Raw genomic sequence first — 20,298 nt, forward strand, 5'->3', positions numbered from 1 at the left:
GCTAATGGTCAAGCGTATGGGGAGGGTTGGGGGCTGAAAACAATTAGCGCATACCAAAGACACATAGAGAGAGAAATAGAGAGGGAGAGATCATAAAATGGGCTTGTGCCCAATAAATGCATGTGAAATAAAAGTTTAAACTGAGTAATAAATATTAAAAATATGTAAAATATATTCAAATAATTTAAAAACAAATTTAAGAGCATATAAAAATAATATAAAATAAAATATTTAAACAAAAAAATAAAAACAATTACATAAAAAAATAGGAGATCAATTTTGATAAATACTTAATGTGAATAAATAAATAAAAGTTTATGCTAAACTGACAAATAAATTTTTGAGATATTTAAAATATATAAATAAAATTTAAAAATAAATTTTAGAGCTATAATACTGCAAAAAAACACAAATATATAATAAAATAACAAATAGAAAAACAATTAAATACTAAACTAATTAAATTAAATACTTAATTTGTATAAAGAAATAAATAAATAATAGCTAAATAAATGTTGTGTCTTAAATAAATACTACAAATATACAATAAAAATAATATATGAACTGAATTTAGATTCTTGCGTGATATAAAAATACATAAAAAATATAAGACTATTAATTTTTTTTATGTATTTATAAACTAAATTCAGTTCGTGTATTATTTTTATTGTATATTTGTAGTATTTATAATAGTAATAATATATATATTGTAAAAATATAATTCTTAATATAAAAAAATTTCAGAATTATTAATAAATTGCACATAAAAATCTAAATAGATGAATAAAAAAGTAAAAAATGTAAAAGAAATGTATTGAAAATATTTTATGAAAATTTAATTTAAATACTTTGATGTTTTCCATAATTTTACAAGCTGTTTTGTGATATAGCTTATCTGAAACTGATATAAACTATATCTAACTGAATGAGATGCCTAGTTGAATAAAATACAATTATATATAGCCTTAGCTAGTCCATATTAATAGACAACAGCTTGTCCAAAGGCAGACGCATTTGAATAGATTAACAGTGAATGCCACAACTGATAAGTAATTGCTATAAAAATGCACTTAATGTTGATTAAATTAGAGAAATTAGTTTGTTTATTTGCTTAGACAACAACTACACCTGCAATAATTCCCACATATATATGGAAAGCTATAGCTTCCATTGTTGTTGTGATTTTCATATTGAGCCAAACTGACATTTGAATGGGGCGACTGGCACTAAGCGACTCCAAGTGTGTCCCCCGCTCCAGCCCCCAAGGCAATTGGTCAATTGCATTGTAAGCTGCAATCATTAACGCTAATAGGCGACGGGCCAGCAGCAACAGCAGCAGCAACAGCAACAACGCAGCTGATGACAACAACAACAACAAAAACTGCGCACACAGCTGCGTTGCATTTGTTGTTGGGTTTTACCCAAAAAATATAAAATAAAAGTAAATACAATTTTCTCAAACTTCCATTTCGCACACGTGCAAGGAACATTTGCTACCTGGAAAACCCTTGAAGAAGAAGCAAACAATGCGTGAGAAAAACTCGTTACGTTTTGTCCCGCTGCACTTGTTTACATGAGAAAATTGTTTCCATAGTTTTTCCACATAATTTAGCCAGCGTTAAGTAAAACCACATTTTGCTTTTTTTTGCATAATTTTTTATATTTATGTAATTTATTTTTGTTATAACTATTTGTTTGTTTTTTTTTTGCATTCATTTTTTTATGTTATATTAACAATTTTGTGTTTTTGTTTAAACAAATCATAATTACATTTAACGTTGTAGCTTGCACTTGTTTTTGTTGTTTACCAAAGTTAAATTGTTAATAAAATATATGCTAAAAACCACTTTGTACAAAGGTATGCTACAGATCACAGAACATATATTTATATATTTATATATTATTATAATAATATGCAAGGTTTTTAAAAAGAGGAAAAAGTTTTGTTCATTTTGAGGTTATGTGTGTGTGTGAAAATATAAATAAATGTGTGTGTGTGTGTGTGTGTGTGTGTGCGTAAATAATAATAGGAAATATTTGCTAAATTAATAGTTTGCAATTGAAATGAAAAAAATTTGTTAGCGGCATAATTTATGTTTTCATGTATTTATTGCTTTGTTTGCTTTGCATGTGTGTGTGTGTGTGTGTAAAATAATTAACATGTTTCTTTAATGTTTAAACTAAACGTAGAGTAAGAATAAAAAACAAAGGAAATTTCATTTTTTTCAATTCAAAATAAAATAGAAAAAAATTAAATTGTTTTAAAGCTTTGCCAAGTTTTTGTGTGTGTGTGTAACTTTAATATTAGCATAGTAGTTTAATTAATTTTAAAGTTTAGTGCTTGTAATTTAAACATTAATGCTACTTAGTTAGGTATTTATAAACTAAAAAGTAAACGGACTGTGTGAAATGCTTTTTGCCTTGATAAATTTGTAGTGTAGCTATGAGTGTGGCCTGTGCTGTAGTTTTATTGTTTGTTAATTAACTGTGGAGATCTTTCACACGCGTTTGCAGAGTTGAGTTGAGTTGAGTTTTGAGTTGAGTGTGGAGTTGACTGTACTACACGGGCTACTAACTATTAGTTAATAATTATAAACTTTAATATAGTATAGTTTAGTTTAGTTGCTGCTGCTGCTGCTGCGGCGCCTGCTGCTTACGACTGTCTGCTGTCCTTGTCGCTTGTTTGCTGCAAAGAGAAAGAAGCAGAGAGTAAATTAGTTAAAATTGTAGACACGTATTGACAATTAATTTGTTGCTAGTTTTTTTTATAAAATTGCATTTGTTGACGTCGAAGAAGCGGCGCCAACTAAGAAAATCAAATGAGTTGTTGTTGTTGTTGTTGCTTGAGTGACCGCAAAGCATTGGGCGACGACATGAGGGCGTTTGTAGCTGTATGAGTGTGTGTGTGTGTGTGTGATATAGAAAGCGACCGACTGGCGACTGCTGCACAGCTGTGCGCCAGCAAAATATAAAAAAGCAACAAAAAAAATAAAAAGCAATGAGAACATTTTGAACACGTGCATTTCTTCTGGCGAAGAATTTGTTATTTTTGCGGCCACGGTGACACATACGGGGCCAAGCTATATAGGCAGATGTTTTTAGTTATTTTTTGCTTGCTTTTTTTTAAGCACAGACGCTGATTGAACAACTAGTCAGTCAGGGGGGGGGGACCACCAACAATACTCGCTAAATTGCTGGCGCACGAACTATGACAAAACATTAAATTAAAGTGCACAGCAATATTATTTATAACCAGTTCCTGTTGCTCACATCATTAATAATAAGTCGACCTCTGCGGGAACTACCCAAAAAAAATTGAAACAACAACGCTAATGAAGCAAATATAATATAAAAAATAAATAATTCTTCAAATGCCCAAAGTCAAGCTTTAAAAGCTTCATACATGTGTGCGTATGCATGTGTGCGTTTGTATGTGTGTGTGTGTATAGTCACACATGAAATAAATTTAAGTATCTGCAGGTGTTCATTTAAAACATCACAGACAGCAGCACAAAATGGGAAAGAAGACAGCAACAATAAAAACAACAACAACAACAACAACAAAAAGCGCGCCGCACAGCAAGAAAAAAAAAACATTAACAGCTACGTTAAGAAAGAAACGGCGACAACAATATATATACATATATATATATATATGAACGCTATAAAAACAAAATGAAATTGTGCGAACAATGTGGCAAACATTTAACATTTCAGCTGTGATTTTTATATATTTTTTTAAAAGAAAGCTATGTAAATTTTCTACGCAGAATTTGAATTTCAAGTGTAAGCGCGCAATGAGGTCAGTTTACAACAATAACAAATTTATTTTAGTTAATATTAGCAATGCAAATTTTGCATAAATCTTTCAACTTACCGTCGTTAAGCTGCTGTTTAACTGCTGCTGCTGCTGCACTGGCGCTGCTGTTGCTGCTGGCGCTGCTGCTGTTGCTGCTGACGCTGACGCTGGCAATATTGTATTTGGACTCTGACGATCGATTAACGGTATACGCGCATTTGCCGCAGGACTAGAGATTTTTGCCAATTGCTGTTGCTGCTGCTGCTGCTCGGCGGCCAGACGCATCACCAGCACATCATTGCTATCGTCCAGCTCCATGTCATCGCTGTCATCATCGAGACCGCCGCCGGCAGCGGCTGCTGCTGCAACGCCGCTTAACGCTGCCGCCGCATCAAAATTGTTTATCTCGGGATGAGTTTCCAGCTCGGTTTGCAAATCGCATATATAGTCGATGACATGCTGTATAATTTCCAACTTGGACAATTTGCGATTCTTGGGCATAAAGGGCACCAGATCTTTCAGCTTGCTTAGATACATTTTCATTTCGGCATTTTCACCATCACCACGATGCGGCGGATGACGCGAGATGCGACCGTTGGGATTCATGGCCGGCATGGAGGCACCTGTTTGACAAACAGCCGTCAGGGATTTCATTTTGGAGATGATTGCTTTACGCTCCTTGAGTAGAATTTTGGCGGCTTTTTACACGGTCGTACCGGTTACTTTTTTGCTTGCGATTTAGTTTGCGTTTAGAAGATATATCTAAATATCTTCACTTCAGTGCACTTTTTATTTATTGCTTGCTTGCTTGCTTTTTTATTTATTTGGTTTGATTTGCTTTTCTGCGAGCTTGTGAGTTGCGTTTTTGGTTTTAAACACTGCACTTTATTTAATTCACGTTGTCGTTGTGTCGTTTAGTTTGATCAACAATAAAACACTTTAATCCAGCGTGTTTTTGCTTAAATTTATTTCTCTTGCTTTTTGCTTTGATTTTTTTTTAGCGCGCACTAGCGACAACCAGCAACGACCACGACAAATTCAAATTTGAGCAAATTTCGCTCATGCGCTGCCTTTTATACCCAGCCGAGGGTTAACAGCGTATGTTGCTCTCGCAGCGCAGCGTTAACATGCGCTGTTAAGTTCGCTGTAGGCAAAGAGTGTAGCGCGGTAAGTTCTCTCGTACTCGTCACAATGCACGAGCGCTATACGAACGTTAAAATAGCTCCGCCTATCGCAAAGCGGGAGAGTAAGAGAGTGAGAGTCTGTGTGTGTAGACTTAAGGGGTGGCTATAAAATGTTGTAGACAAATAAAAATTGCATTTAGTAATGCAAGACAAACAACGTTATGCTTCAGCTCAAAGAGGGGAATATGCAAACAGTGGTGAGTGTAGAGTCTTAAGAGTGTAGAGCAGCTGGACTTAAATTCTTTTATACAATATTAAGAGGGGCAAACATTTAAAAAGACTTACCCCATGTTGAAAATAAAATCTGTAAAAAGCATAAAAATATTTATTAATATACAAACTTGTAAATTAAATAAATAATAAATAATGAATAAAATTTAAAGCAGTATATAAATTGATTTTTAAACGAAATTATTAAAGTTTATATTTAAAGCAACTATCTGTTGTTATTCTTTTAGATTCCACACTGCATAGTAGAGTAGTGGAGTGTGGACTCTACTATATGCACAAAGTGTATGGTGGATATAAATTGAAGTCTACAACTCTCCCCAGGCTTACGATTTCAGCTGCCAACTCAACTCTCAACTCTTTGTCAACTTAACCACTCTACGCTAGCATCCACAATTCAATCCACATGCACAAATCTCAACTGTGTAGAGTCCACAAGCATAACATACACAGTCGCTCTACAACATTTGTAGACTTTCCCCAACTAGCACAACAACAACTTTTGATTGGCTGTGTTGCACTTGCGCTCTACACAAACTACCAGCGCGCATGCTCTCGCTCTCTATCTCTCTCTCTATGCCTCTTGCTGTTAGCTCACATAGTTTTTGAATGAAAATTACAAGCGATTGTGTGTGAGCTGCTATTTGCTTTCTTTCGTTTCGTGGTTTATCTTAATATGGGTTTATGATATCTTTGAGTTACTGACTCGACAGCAGCGCAGTCTGCGGCGCCCTCTGCACGACACTCTAGACACATATTAACTTGTAGGGGTTCTCTGTTAGAGAGAGCATGAAATCATGATCATATTACAACAGACCACAACTTGAGTGTTTGATTTGGATTTGGATGCCAGAGTCAGCGTCAGCTCTGAGCTGAGCTGAGACCATTGAGGAAATGTGGTTGAAGTATCTTTGTATGTGTTTCATTGAAAGTGAGTGCGAGGCGTTCGTTGTTTGTGAAAAATGACACGTCTGGGGCCCCGTTCGCTCGCTCGCTGTGCTAATTGACGTCTATTGCAGCAGCGGTGGCGGCGCAGGGGCGGGGGTGCCAGGCTAGGGCGTGGGTACTTCATTCATAACAGCAACAAACTGGAGAGAACATCCCAAGCATAAATTGGCGTCAAATTAGCGCCACTCAATTTGCATGTTGCAACAGCTAAACAAAAAGATTTTGTTACGGAATTCGTTAAAGGAATTTCGCGCAGATGAATTCTAGCGAAATTAGGCGAAGGTGTTGCATGAAATACAACAGAAAGCACTTAAATTGCAGACTACAGTGCAATGAATAGATAATATAAATTAAAATTGCAGACGAGAGCTCAAATTTCCAGCGCAAATACCGATCATAATTTTATGACAAGACCAAACATGAGGAGAACAGGACTTGGACTTGCTTTACAAGCGGAGCAGAGTGTTTTCGCATGAATGACAAATGAGCAGCCGCAGCGAAGGCAATGCAGATGCAACAGGTTAAAAAAAAAAGAGCAAAAGAGCGCGGAGCAGCGATCACATGTCAATCAGCGCAGCGCACTAGTTTGGAGCCCTCGAGTGTAGAGGGAGGGGGAGGGGGGCAAGCTGTGCTCGATCGTGTTGCAGATATGCAGTTTGTGTATGCCGCGTGCATGGCATGTCGAAATCCAATACGCGTCACTCATTCACTCAAGCGCGTCTAGGCCATTAAATATAAACAGCTAAAGGAAGTGGTGGTGGGGCGGGGAGGGGGGTGTAGCGTTGACATGTTGCATACGCGCACAACTCATTAATGAATTTTTGCGACATTTCTTTATTTATTTACTTTTTTATTATTATATTTTTAGCTTGCATTTTGTTTATAGCCATTTTTTTTTCAATGCTATTCCCATAACGCAGCCTTGGCAACATATCCGGCCCGCAGTCGCAGCCTATGGCAACTGCATACTAATTCAATTTCATTTTATTTGCGCTTTTGTTTAGCTTAAGCAAAAAACGCAATGCAAAAAAAACAATCAAAGCAGCCACATTGCGTGGGAAACTGAAATATAACTGACATGGCAATTTAAGCTGCTGCTGCGCTGCTGCTGCGCTGCTTCTTCTTTTGCTTTGTTGCCTAAGCTGAGAGCGCAAGTGCATGTGAGCTTATGCTAAGGTGGCGGTTTTAGTTGGGAGAGCGACATACAAAGCAGAGTGCGTTAAGCAGAGAGAGTGCTAAGCTTAATGTAACTGTTTAAGTTGAGAGCGCAAATTGCATGCGTGTAAGTGTGTGTAAGCGAGTTAGCATGCTTTATATTGAGCAAGGTCTGACTGCATAACGGCGCTTAGCTAAAATTCTTGCTCAGCTAGCAAGCCACAGTGGTTGGCAATGCAATTAAAACTAAGTCAAGTTTTACTTATAACAACAAAATAATGCATAATAAAATTCAATTTAAACGCACTGTTTAAGAATTATAAATGCTGAAGAAATATATTTCGTTTAAGCAACAAATAATGATGTTACTCAATAAAACACTTAATATTATGCAAGTGCTAAACGACTTGCTTTTATTTTATTATCAATTTAAAAAGAATTTTTTTGCAGCCAATCAAAATTCAATTTATCTATTGTCAACATTGCCCGCAAGCACAAACGCTGAATAAACATGTACAGCTAAATAGCAGCTAATGTAAATTGTCATTAGTCAAGCTAAACAAGAACCCACAAAACAGCGTTTCACACACACACACACAAAACACAACAAATGCAGTCGAAACGGGTAGAAGCCAAATAAAAGTCGACACATTGAAACCGAGAGCTGCTACTCCAAAAAAAAATATATAAAGAGACAAGCCATAGAGTACTAGAGACTATGACAAATGTCAATGGCACTGCTGCATATACAGGACGAAGGCAAATGAACTGCTGTCAAAATAACCCCTGCCTAGTAGTTTGGCAAGCAAAAGGATGGCGACAAATGCGGCACAAAGGACGCGTTATTTGTAAAGCTGCCAAAGCATATCGATGAAAATATGCAGCCGGCAAACAGAAAGAGACAGAGCGAGAGAGAGCGAGCGAGCATGAGTTTGTGTTGTCGACCAGGTGAACAGATCAGATGCGATTAGGGATTATTATGCTATTACGCAGGATACGATTAACAATGCGCAGCAAAGGCAACAACAAGGATAACAACAACTGCGCCACAACGCGACGCCGCGACATATGCTATAACAATTTTTTTCTTCTTCTGTTTTTTGTTTTTGTTGCTTTTGTGTATTGAAACTGGAACTGACGGCAGGACAGCGACAGGAGCAGGGGACGGGGCACGGGCACGGGGGTAGCGTATTTAGGCAAATGTGCGCAGCCGCCTCAATTCTCACTATATTATATTTTTGCTACCCTAATTGAGTGGGAAAACGTCGATCGAGGCAAGCGAGAGTTGCATCTGCACTTTTGGCCGGCTGCCGTTATTTGTATTGCATTTTTACCGTTGTGCTGCAGCCGCCGCCACCGCCGTTGCGTTCCATTCCAAGTGGGAAGCCCCTCAGAGCAAGCAGCCGGCAATAGCAACGGCCAGCGGACCACACCAGGCTTTTGATAAACTACTACGATTGTAATTTACAAAAATTTATAAATAGGGTATGCTAGACTTTATGCAGAAAAAATAAATGCAGCTCAAAAATATATTCAAAATATTTATAAATATTTGTTTAAGCAAATTTTAGGTTTTGGAACTATTTATATGAAAATATGCGTAGGCATTAATATTTAAAAATATATATCAAATTGTTAAAAATTGTTATAATAATTTTGCTATTTTTTTATTGTTAATCTAAACTAATCAAATGCATTAAGAGCATATTCAAAATATTTTGTAGACTAAATAATATTCAAAATATTTATAAATATTTGTTTAAGTAATTTGAAATTTTTTTCAAACCATTAATATTGTGGCATTTAAAATTTAAAAATATATAAAATATATAAAAAAAAATGTTACAATAATTCTTATAATAATTTTGCTATATTTTATTTCTAATCTAATCTAATTAAATGCTGAGAATTGTGCTTAAAATATTTTGTAGTCTCTTTGTTTACACTAAAATTAACTTAGGGTATTTAACTGTTCATCAATCTATTTATATAACAAAGTGACCTTCTTATTTATGCATTAACCAAAACTGCTGGCGTTATAATTGGGAGCAGCTGAATTGAAATTGAAGCCAACTGCTTGCCACTGGCTTTGGTCACACAACTAATGCCACTCACTGTTCGTGAGTCCGTGTGGGCTGCTCTAGAGAACCTACATACGCTGCTCATTACGCAGCCGGCGACAACTGTCTAGACACGCCTAATGATAGCAGCGATAAGCAGCAGCAGCAGCAGCAGCAGCAGCAGCAGCGGCTAGAAAGCCTGGCCAACAGATTTGGCAAAAAGGCGTTGAGCAAATATGAAAAAGAAAAGAAGGTCTGAGGTCTGAAGAGTGAGTCATTTGGCTGCTAGCGACTTCATTAGCTGGACGCGACACTACACACCAAGCGCAACAGGTAGTTGGCATAAATATTGTTACCACAAAATGCACTTTGGCCGAAAGCCAAGCTACAACATTTTCGCACAAAATCCCAGCAGGTGGTCAAAAGATTTGCCTTGCTTCGTTTTTCGAACTCTCTACAATTTGTCGCCAGTTGCTAATTGCCACAGGTTGCAGCCTAGATGAGTAGGCAAAATATAGTAGAGATAAACTAGAGACATGATGGATGAGCCAAACAGCTGCTGTTGAGTTTGCTGCTGACAACGACGCTAAGCTGACATTTGAGCCAAGCCATGAAGCCAGGCCGCAGCAAAATGTAAACTGTAATTTGAGCCCGCCTAACAAACTCAAATTAAAGTCAGCCAGCGCTAATATTATAATTAAACAAATGCATTGGATAAAATAATTAGGCTGACATTGAAATAAATATGCGCAGAGGCTTAAGAATTATAATAGAAAAGTAACAAAATAATAGAAAAGTAGCAAAATATGCGTTTAATTTTAATTTACTTAATTCATTTATTTGTATAGAAATTTTATTGAGAAAACAACTGAAGTTTGTATAAATATTTGTTTAATTGTTTTGCAGCAATAATTTACTTTATTAAATTATTTTTATAGTATTTAATTGATTCTACTTTATAGAAATTTTATTGAATGTAAGCCTGAGTGGATAATTTTTATAAATTATTTAGGCTTATTCAAAATATATGTAACATACATATGTATGTGTATAGAAATTTTATTGAGTACTGAGAATTTGAATAGAAAAGTAACATTGGAATGATTGGAATATTTTTATAAATTGTTTAGGGTTATTTAAAATATATATTACATGCATATTAATTAAATAAATTTCAATGAAATTTGATTGAAGATTGCGCATTTAGCATTAGTTTTGGCTTAAGTGCAATTTTTAGAATATTTTTTCAATTGTTTTGGCTTATACAAAATACTTATAAATTTAAATTTATATAGAAATTGATTCAGCGCTAAGATCAGCTAAAAATAAATCCAAACTATGCACTGGGGAGTTGCTTGAATATGTTAACACATTATAAAAATATTTTTAATAAGCAAATCTCAGTCGATAAACCTTTGCTAACCCTTTAACATTGTTAGGAGCTATGAACTTTTCTTTGTATTTTCCCAGACGCATTTTCCGCTGCCCACATCTCAAGCTGCAGCTGCAACATGCGGGCCACAAAGAGATTTCTTTAGTTTATCAGCTCAGCAAGCAGCAAGAGCTTGCAAGTTGCAACCGCATGGCACATGCGGCAAGAGGCAGATAAGTCACAGTCGCTGTTGTTGTTGCTGTAGCAGCTGCCACAGGCATTCCACGCACATGTTTGCCATGCTCGGCACAGAAGCGCGCTGCTTACATTGCTTTTGTTTTTGTTTCGCGCAGATTGCTTGACGTTGATATTTTTATATTTCAGTTTTTTTTTTAGGTTTTTGGGGTTAAAAAGTATAGAAAATATGATCAGCTGTGTAAGCGTTGAGGCGTTTGGCCATGTGCGAAGTCAGAATGCCATAAAAATTATGCGGCAATTGCGAACTGGTTGCCCCTGCGCTGCCGGCTGCTGTCGATAGTCGAGCGGCGTCGCGGCTGCGTTGCATGTGTGAAGTTGAAACAAAAGACGCTGAGAGTACAGCACATGGTCACACACATGATGAGAGTGCGCAGCGAGATCGAGGGGAGTTGCAGGCAAAAACTAAACGTCCTTGCCGCAAGCTGCTGTCGCTGCTGCTGCTGCTGCAGGAAGCCGCAAGCTGCAGCATCATAAAAACTTGAGAGGGAGAGACACGTGTGCTGAATTTCCGCGCTAAAAAGGAAAAACATTTCAATGATGAAATGCGACGCATATGTCGCAGTTTGGCAGCAATTGCTGCTGATGTTGCAATACGGTCTGTGCCACACAGTCACAGCTGTGTGTGTGCTACCAAAACGGTAGCTGGCCAGCAACTTTCTATGCCCATGCAATCAAATTGCAACGCAGTTGAAGCAGCAGCAGCAGCTGCTGCCAAATGCCAATGCCACAGCTCTGCTCTTGAGGCGGCAAACGGGGCTGATTGCTGCTTGTGCCGCTCGCTTGACTTTCATTAGCATTTCTAACGGCCACGCAGCTGCCAACTGCTTGCTGATCTACTCCAACTGGACACCAGGAGAGCAGCAGCAAGGGAGTGACTGGCAGCCAGCCAGTTAGTTAAGCTACACACTCACACATTTAGTTTGTTAACTGGATCGATGGCAAGCTGCGCTTCAAGCACAGTGGTGTTCAATTTATGCTTTATGCTCGATCGCTGCGCACTATAAAATTAAGCACGGCTAGTCTTTAGACTATATGTCTTTATTAGGCGAACTGTAGCTTTAATTTTCAAAATAATTAGCATACACTAAAGTTTGCTTAAAGCGAAAAAATTATTAAATATAAAATTAATTTTTTTACAGCATTTAAATTACAAATATTTATTTAATAATTGTTGCCATCAAGCTTAACTTTGTTAAATAAATATAAATAGCGTAAAAGCCTTAAAATATATAAATATAAAATTAATTTAAAAAAAAACTAAAGCTAAACAAATATTAATAGCGAGCGAAAAAGCCTAAAACACATATCCAAGCAATGCGTATTAAATATAAAATTAAATTCTTTAAAAAATTTAATATACAAATATTTATTTAATAATTGTTGCCATAAAGCTAAATTTGTTATAAGTGAGCTAAGCAAATATTAATAGAGAAAAAGCCTTAAAATATTTCCAAGCAATGCGTACTAAATATAAAATTAATTCTTTAAAAAAATTAATTACAAATATTTATCGACTGCAATGATAAAAAAACTTAGCTAAGGCATTATTCTTTAAATCTTATGTACGATCTTTGTCACAAATAAAATTTTAAAAATTATTTTAAAGCAGCATAGGCCAAGAAAAATAAATTCAAAATATAATTGGTACAAAAACAGCAAAACTTGCTTAGATTTTGAGTCTATAGCTAGATTATTTAGATAACTAAAGTTTCAAATATTGAAATGGTGTTTATAACAAATTCAAAGTTTGAATCGATTGCTAGTACTTTAGGTTGAAATCTTTAAAATGTCTGCGTTAAATAAATTTGCAGCTCTTAAGCTTAGCTGAGATTTAACGATAAGCATTTTTATTATATCGACTATTGGCATTAAAATCACAATCAACATAAATAATTTCTACGCCTCTTGAGCGACCATAAAAAAGAAAATAGAGTTTGCGCTTTTAAAAACACTGTGCGTTAAGTTAAGACTGTGAAAGATTGTGGCAGTTGCCAATTGTATTTGCTTTGCTGGTGAAATCAACAACTTGCCAATGTTGCAGCAACAGTCGCAGCTGTTGGGATGATCTGTCGAAGCTGTCGATCGTTGGCGGCTGCCATTGCATTTGCGTTGTAAATATTTTTAATTGCAATTGGAATTTTCTACATGTGCGCTGGACATCTTTCAATTCATAGACGACTCTGTGCTGGTTGCAGCTGCAGTCAGTGTGGGTCGGCAAACTGTAACATTCGATAGCAGCAGCCAGGCAGCCAGGCAGCCAGAGCTTGCCACTTGTTGTGGCCAAACATGTTGCTCTTGTTGTTGCATGACAAGTCATGAGTAAAAATGTTGCTGTTTGCTGACCGTTTGACATAATAACTGGCCACATTAGCAGCAATTGGCATTAGCCAATTAACTATTTTTTTTAGCTGTAAGTAAACTCTCCACAAGCTGCGGCTCTTGCCTTATGCGCAGCATTCATTGACACCTGCAATTGTTGCTGGTTGCTGTGTTGCTGTCGTGTTCATGTTGTTGATTGGCAATCAATTTGTTGTCAGTTTTTATGATTCGCAGTGCGTCAAAGTCAACTAACTGTTTTTATCTATAGCGATTTATTATGTTGTTGTTGCCGTTGACAGACAGACAGCAGCAACAGCAACATGGCCTTAAAAAGCAACAGCTGCTATGCAGATGAAGATGCAGTTGCAACAATTACAACTTGCCACAACAGCATGTGGGTGTCATTGTATTGCTGGCGCGTGTTGCTGCCGCCAGCAGCAACAATGTCAAGTTGTCTGTCTGTCATATTGTTGTCGCTGGCCAAGACTTATAGCCAAGTTAAGTCGGCATAAGCATGCAAATTTTCTGCTTACATTTTATTATTATTTTTATTATAATTATCACAGTCATGCCGACGACAGCAACAATTTTCAACGAGCAATCGTCAAGTGCCATTTATGGTGCATTAGCATTAACATTTATGCACATTTGTTTAACTTAATTTAATACAGGCGCTAACTCAACACTAACTATAGTTTAAAATTCTCAATTACCTGCTGCTTATTTTTATCTATAACTATTTCGTTGATTTTTATATCTCTACTATACAGATTGACTTGTTGCTCGACTTTGGCTTAAGCCAAACACAAAGCGCACATAAATTTGTAGCTGGTAATAAACATAAGTTCCAAACTCATTTGAATACAAACATTTGACGATCGTCGTAGCAGCTGCCTGTAGATTTTGCATTCGGTACTAGTCGCTCGTTTCATTTTGGCTACAAATCAATTGCGTTTGAGCCACAGTCACAACACAGCGATCAACGATCACAACTGAGTTCACTGATCACAGTGATCACAACTTGCAGTGGGCATCGATTTAAAGCTTAAAACTCAAACTCAACTCAAGATCGATGCTACGCATGCATAAATGGCTCCATAATCATTTTGTTGTTCGAAATTTAGACGTCACTTAGCTGTCAGTCCAACAGACTGACGAACTAAAGGCAACATACACTCTAAGAAATTCATTTAAATGCATTTTTAGCGCATATTCGAAAGAAATATTTTGAGGCTAACCTTAAAATTGTACATTAAGCTGAATTGTAAAAGTTACTAAGCCTCAATCAAATATTTTCTTAAAAAAATTTCTTTTAATTATTGGAAATCTTTTATGGTATAGGATTTCAAAAAAATTTTGTATAAATCAATTTCGAAAATGTTTTTTATATAGTGAGTGTTGTTTTTTAATTCAATCAAGTATTCTCTTTATAAAAACTAATTCACTATCTTAGAACTTTTTTTAAACACAACAAATTATTAGCACATCATATATGTAAGAAATCGTCGACTGTTCATAGTTGACATTAAATAAATAAATAAAAAGACGTTTATAAAAACATTTAAAAATGTTTTTATATATGGAAAATACCTTTCACTCTAAAATATATTTTGCATATATTTTTTCCAAGTGTACTCGCGTGCTGCAGGGGGAGTTGAGGAGCTGGCGATTGTTGAGCAGACAGCGCGCACATTGTTGCAGCTACAGAACAGAGGCAACAACAGCGTCTGGCAGCGCGATCATGTCCATATTTGCATTTTTGAAATGACACATGGAAATTTTTTGAAAGCGGAGCAGCAGCAACAGACAACGGGCAACGGGCAAACGGCCAACAGATTGACAGCAGCTGCAACACACAGCGACGGAATGTTAAGCGAAAGTCCAAAACTGGCGACATATGGATATATGTTTGGGCCTCGAGTGTGCAACACATAATTGCGTCCACTTGCAATCAGCAGCAACATGTGCGAGCAACTGCAGCAGCTTAAGCTAGGCATAAAATAAATTGCTTTATTGCCAAGCATATGTGCACCACTGTGCGCTGGGCAAATGACGTTGATAAGCCAAAGCACAAGTTCAATGTCTGGCAAAAGCAAAAGGCAAAAAGCAAAGAGCGCGAGAGCAAAGTCAAACGCCAACGCCAACGCCAAAAACTCAGACAGACAAACACAATTAATATATGTAGCCATAACGGTAAACAGCAGCGCGACAGCGCATAACAAAAACACACAAACAGAGATAAGCAAATGCTCTCGCGCTCTTGCGCTCTCCCACTCTTTGCGCTCTCTCATGCTCTAAAACTTTTGCTAACGAAGCTGTTGCTATAATCAATGTAACTCACAGACAGCGAACTGCACATTTAGCACATCCCAACAACAACAAAAAGAACAGCAACGAATATATTGTCGCGCTGCTCTAAAATTTATGCTTTTTGCCAAGCTGTGCAGAGAGCCAAGCACTCAGTCCAGAACTTGCGCTCTCAGAGTTTGGCAGCGCTCTGGCCGTTTGCCGGTGGAAAAAAAAACTTTATTTTATTTTTTTTATATTGCTGTGACGTGTTTTGTTGTTTACTGAGTTTAGTGCGCTGCTGATGTTTAAATGTTGTGGTTATGGATTTACATAGGCTGATCCACGAGGTAAAGCTGCGTCCAGCTCTTTGGCATTACGCCCATCCAGACCGTGCAAATCGTGTGGAAACGCAGCGTCAGTGGCGCTGCATATCGGATGCAGTAGGACAGCCGGGTGAGTCAGCTGATACACACACACACACACACACATAAAAAACTCGCTCAATGCAAGCTAGCAAAATATTTGTTTGTCTCTCACGTGCGCACGCGCTCTCTCACGCTCTCAATCTCTTACTCTCTCTCTCACTCTCTTTCTGTCGTTTTTGCTGGCACAGTGGAACTTTGCCGCAATAAGTGGAAGAATTTGCGCTGCAGCTATCGACGGCAAGTGCATCGACGCGAGAGTTTGCATTCGTCGCCCACACATCAGTGGATATATGCTGAGGAGATGAACTTTCTGGACAGCGTGCGACATCGCAACGATAGCAGCAACTATGAGGATGATGAATGCGATCAAAGTGTAAGCGAGTCCATGCCCTTGCAGCAGGCCGTGGATGAAATGGAGGCGGACAACGATGAGCTTATGCAGGAGTTTCAAAGCATTGTCACACCACAGGCGCTGCTTCAGCTCTCGCACAACATTTCGCTGGCCAGCGCGGCGGCGGAGGAGGAGCGTGCAACAAGCTCAGCTGCGGCAGCGATTGCAGCAGCAGCCACCACCACCACACCGTCCAGCATACCCCTGGCTGTTGCGCAGGGCACTGCCTTGGCAGCGGCGGCGGCCAGCAGTTGTCAGTGCGCCAGACGTGTGGATGAGCAGGTGAGCTTCTTGGAAAACTTGGAGCGCGAGGAGCAGCAGCTGATACAGTCGACCAGCCAGGATTTGGTGCGTTGCAAGAACTCGCTGCACATTGGCGACTCGGATTACAATTTTCTGATTAGCTTCTTGCCGGTAATGAAGAAAATGGATCCGCTGCAAAATGTACAATTTCGCGCCAAGGTGGGCGAAGTGTTGTTGCAAACAATGCAGGGCACGGCTGTGCCACAGCAACAAGAAGAACAGCAACAAGAACAACAGCAGCAATACGAACAGCAATTGCCGCAGCCGTCACAACATCGGGAGTCGCCACAGCCATCGGTAATGTTGTTGAACCAACAGCAAATGGCCTTGGACCAGGCCCAAGTGTGCAGCAGCTCCATAAATTGGATTTAAGTGAACTCGCGCGCTCTCAATTATTCTCTCTCAATATATCGCTCCCAACGTTTTGTCGCTCCGAGGTTTTGGACAGTGTGTGGCGCACAGTGGTACACAAATGATTTCCTTACATTGCATTTTATTGATGTCTAGTTATTAAGCAAATAAAACTCAATACTCAACTGTGTTTGTATAAATGTTCTCTGCGCGATTTTAAATAAAATAAAATATATATATGGGTGTACACTTTAAGAAATTGAGTAATTGATTCAAAATGAATTTATGTAATGTTTGCTTTTCATAAATTCACAACACAAAATAAAGATTTAACGCTTTTCTATGAATTAAAAAATATAATTTTAGTTATAGCATAATTTTATATTAATTTAATGTGTTAATTTAAATATTTTATAATTTTGTTATATATTTTTGGCGCAATTTATAATTGCCTAAAATAATTATATTTTATTAATTTTTTTAATGCGTATCTACTAAGTTATTAATATTTTATAGCTGATTTAAATTAAAAAGAATTTAAGCTTAAGCCGCATTCCAATTCTTAGCACAAAAGTTCAAAGTGTGTGGCACATAACTGTAAATGTTGCATACCAAAAAAAGAATTCAAGGTGCAGCAGCAGAGCAAAGCGATTGTCATATGCACAGGTGTGGCAAGCAGCTAAATTTAACTGTAAATTATGACTAGAATGGAAAATTGAAACTAGTAAACACTTTGTGTGTAATTTACATAAAAACTAAATGGGGAAATTTTTCACAACTGACTGCATCATTCAAATGTCAAGAGGAAGCTAAAAGCTACAGATGTCTGCGGCGATATATGCATAAGTATATAGCCATACATATGTGTGGGCGTTCAATGCCAGCAGCGGCAGCTGCACAGTGGAGTCGCAACCGCAGCCTCTCAGCTCGTAATCTAGCCTCTATGGAGCGGCGGCCCACACAGACATGTGGAGCGCATATCAATAAATTACAGTAGAATGAACCCCAAGCCAGTTGGTTGGCTTGGTTGGCTGCTTGGCTGGTCAACGGCGGTGGTCCTGTGTTAAAAGCCAAGTCCAAAGTTAACATGCTCATAAAAGCGGCAACAAACTGGGAGCGGCGGTAGCGAGGGGGGGTCAACATCTCACATACGAAACGCAGCTGCGGATGACGAATCGAAATTGACATTGAACAACGTTGAATGCTGAAACCCTGATGAGGTGAACTTGTTGCCAGTTTGTTGGCTACAGCAATCCACTTACCAACCAACCAACCAACAAAACAAAAAGGCGCAACATACACACAAATTGTTTAAGGTGTGCGCTGTTGTTTTTTTTTTTTTTGTCTTTACTGATTTTGTCTTTTGGTTTATTTCTGCAAATTAAACAAAATGCAAATTGACATTTGTCACTCGCTACGTGGCAGCCCCTGGCCCCCGCGCCGCTCTTGCTACGTGTGCAACATGCCAAATCAATGCCAAGTGGCAAGTAACTTTCAAACTGCCGACAGCACAACAGGCACAGCTTGATGGATTTTTGCTTGAACCTTACTTTGTTCTAAGCAAAGTGTTAATGATTTTAACGCTGCTTAGTCTATTGTTGTTGCCACATTGTTGTTCTTGTTGTTGTTGTTGCATGTGTGTGTGCCGCTTTCTTCTTTGCCGCCAAATGCAAATTTTTCTTTTCTATGCTCAGAGGCTCACGTCAAATATTTGTAGAGATTGCCGCGCGGCTTAGCGGCTTTGCCACATGCGTCCAGTTGCTTGTTGCAAGTGCATTCTAGCACACAGGTGCTAAAAATCGCAGCTCATTGTTAATGCACCTTTGTTTATTTTGTTGCTGTTATTGTTGTTGTTGTTACTGCTTTATGGCTTTTGCTTGAGACGTTTGCATATTGCGGAATTTCCAGAATTTGCTCAATTCATCGAAAGGGTTTCCCAGCCTCTCTCTCTCTCTCTCTCTCGCTCGCTCTCGCTCTTTCTGCGTTAACACCTTTTGCCATTTTTGCATATGGCCCATAGAACAAAAGCCACAACAGGTGCAGATGTTTCACCTTACAGCTATTTCAATCGTCAATAGATTACGCATTAGTTTGCTGCCGTACTGCGGCTTGCAACAATTTGTTACGCCGCATCATGCAAGCGAAATTCAATGAACGACGGCAAAGTGACGCATGCTCAGACATGTTCAGTTGCACGTGTTGCCCATAAAAGTAGAGAAACTTCAAGAAAATTAGCCGAGCTCACAGCTCAAACTCAACTCAAATCCAAGGCTAATTAACAGGAATTTTAAAATAATAAGCAATGAATAGCAGCAAGAAATATGAACTAATTCCAATGGAAATTTTAGCATTCAAAATGAGTTTAGAAATTTTGAAAATTAATAAATACTATTTATATTTTCTTATATGTACATTTTTTTTTAGAATTTATGCTGTTTATTTAGTTTCTAAAATTAAATTTGGTTACTCAGCAAATAAAATTTAGATAAAGAATTGAATAAGACTCTACAAAACCCATTTACTATATTACTCGATCAATTTAAATATAAAACCAATTCAGCTGACTTATTTATATTTTAATTATAATTATTATTTTAATATTTAGTTGAGAAATAATCTAGTTATGTCTTTGTAATAACTCAATGCGAATTTCAGGCCGCGAAAAAGAAAATGACATCACTTGATAAGACACTTCTGTCTATTTTCTATTCCTTTTCAATCCTCAGACATAATATAAAAACAAAGAACTAAATTAGCTGATCAGATCAGATTCTAATACAAGAAGAGAAGAAACCAAGCCTTGCTCAGCAAGATACGTAAAAATCAATTTAGATTTGGCACCCAATCGAACTCAAATTTACACTTTTCTAAATTAAATTAAAACCAAAAAGACCTGCAGACAGCTTTCATGGAAATCAGTTGATTTTTAAATGATATGTGTGAGAATTTCAAGGTGCACGCATAATTATACATAAGGCAAACTATATTTCAACTAACGATTTCAGACAAAAAGATATTCCCAATCAGCGAGCGAGCGCTCCAAGTAGCAATCAGCAATCAGAAATCAAGAACCCGCAATTTCTTTGCCGCGCCATCAATCAGACTTTTTGCATATCTAATTGCAGCACCGCTGTCAATGCTTTTGACACCTCGGTGAAGGAGTGAGTGCATTGTTAGGCTCTGCATTTATGTATAGAGTATGTGGAGTTGGCAGCC

General features: G+C 37.6%; 2 protein-coding genes across 2 annotated transcripts; one reads left to right on the forward strand and one right to left on the reverse strand.

Annotated features, from left to right (window-relative positions):
- Window positions 1–2,319: 2,319 nt before the first annotated feature.
- Window positions 2,320–4,831, reverse strand: LOC108600669 (protein extra-macrochaetae). Its single transcript, XM_017988365.1, is given in 4 exon segments — window positions 2,320–2,686; window positions 3,878–3,916; window positions 3,919–3,964; window positions 3,966–4,831. Coding segments are annotated over 4 exon segments (606 nt in total). The 5' UTR covers window positions 4,454–4,831; the 3' UTR covers window positions 2,320–2,653.
- A 10,976-nt stretch (window positions 4,832–15,807) lies between these two features.
- LOC108598907 (mediator of RNA polymerase II transcription subunit 15) lies at window positions 15,808–17,313 on the forward strand. Its single transcript, XM_017985670.2, has 2 exons — window positions 15,808–16,065; window positions 16,226–17,313. The coding sequence occupies exons 1-2, from the start codon at window positions 15,933–15,935 to the stop codon at window positions 17,101–17,103; spliced, it is 1,011 nt and encodes a 336-aa protein (XP_017841159.1). The 5' UTR covers window positions 15,808–15,932; the 3' UTR covers window positions 17,104–17,313.
- The last annotated feature ends 2,985 nt before the right edge of the window (window positions 17,314–20,298 follow it).

This window comes from Drosophila busckii, chromosome 3L (genome assembly GCF_011750605.1).
Source record: "Drosophila busckii strain San Diego stock center, stock number 13000-0081.31 chromosome 3L, ASM1175060v1, whole genome shotgun sequence".
NCBI lineage: Eukaryota > Metazoa > Arthropoda > Insecta > Diptera > Drosophilidae > Drosophila > Drosophila busckii.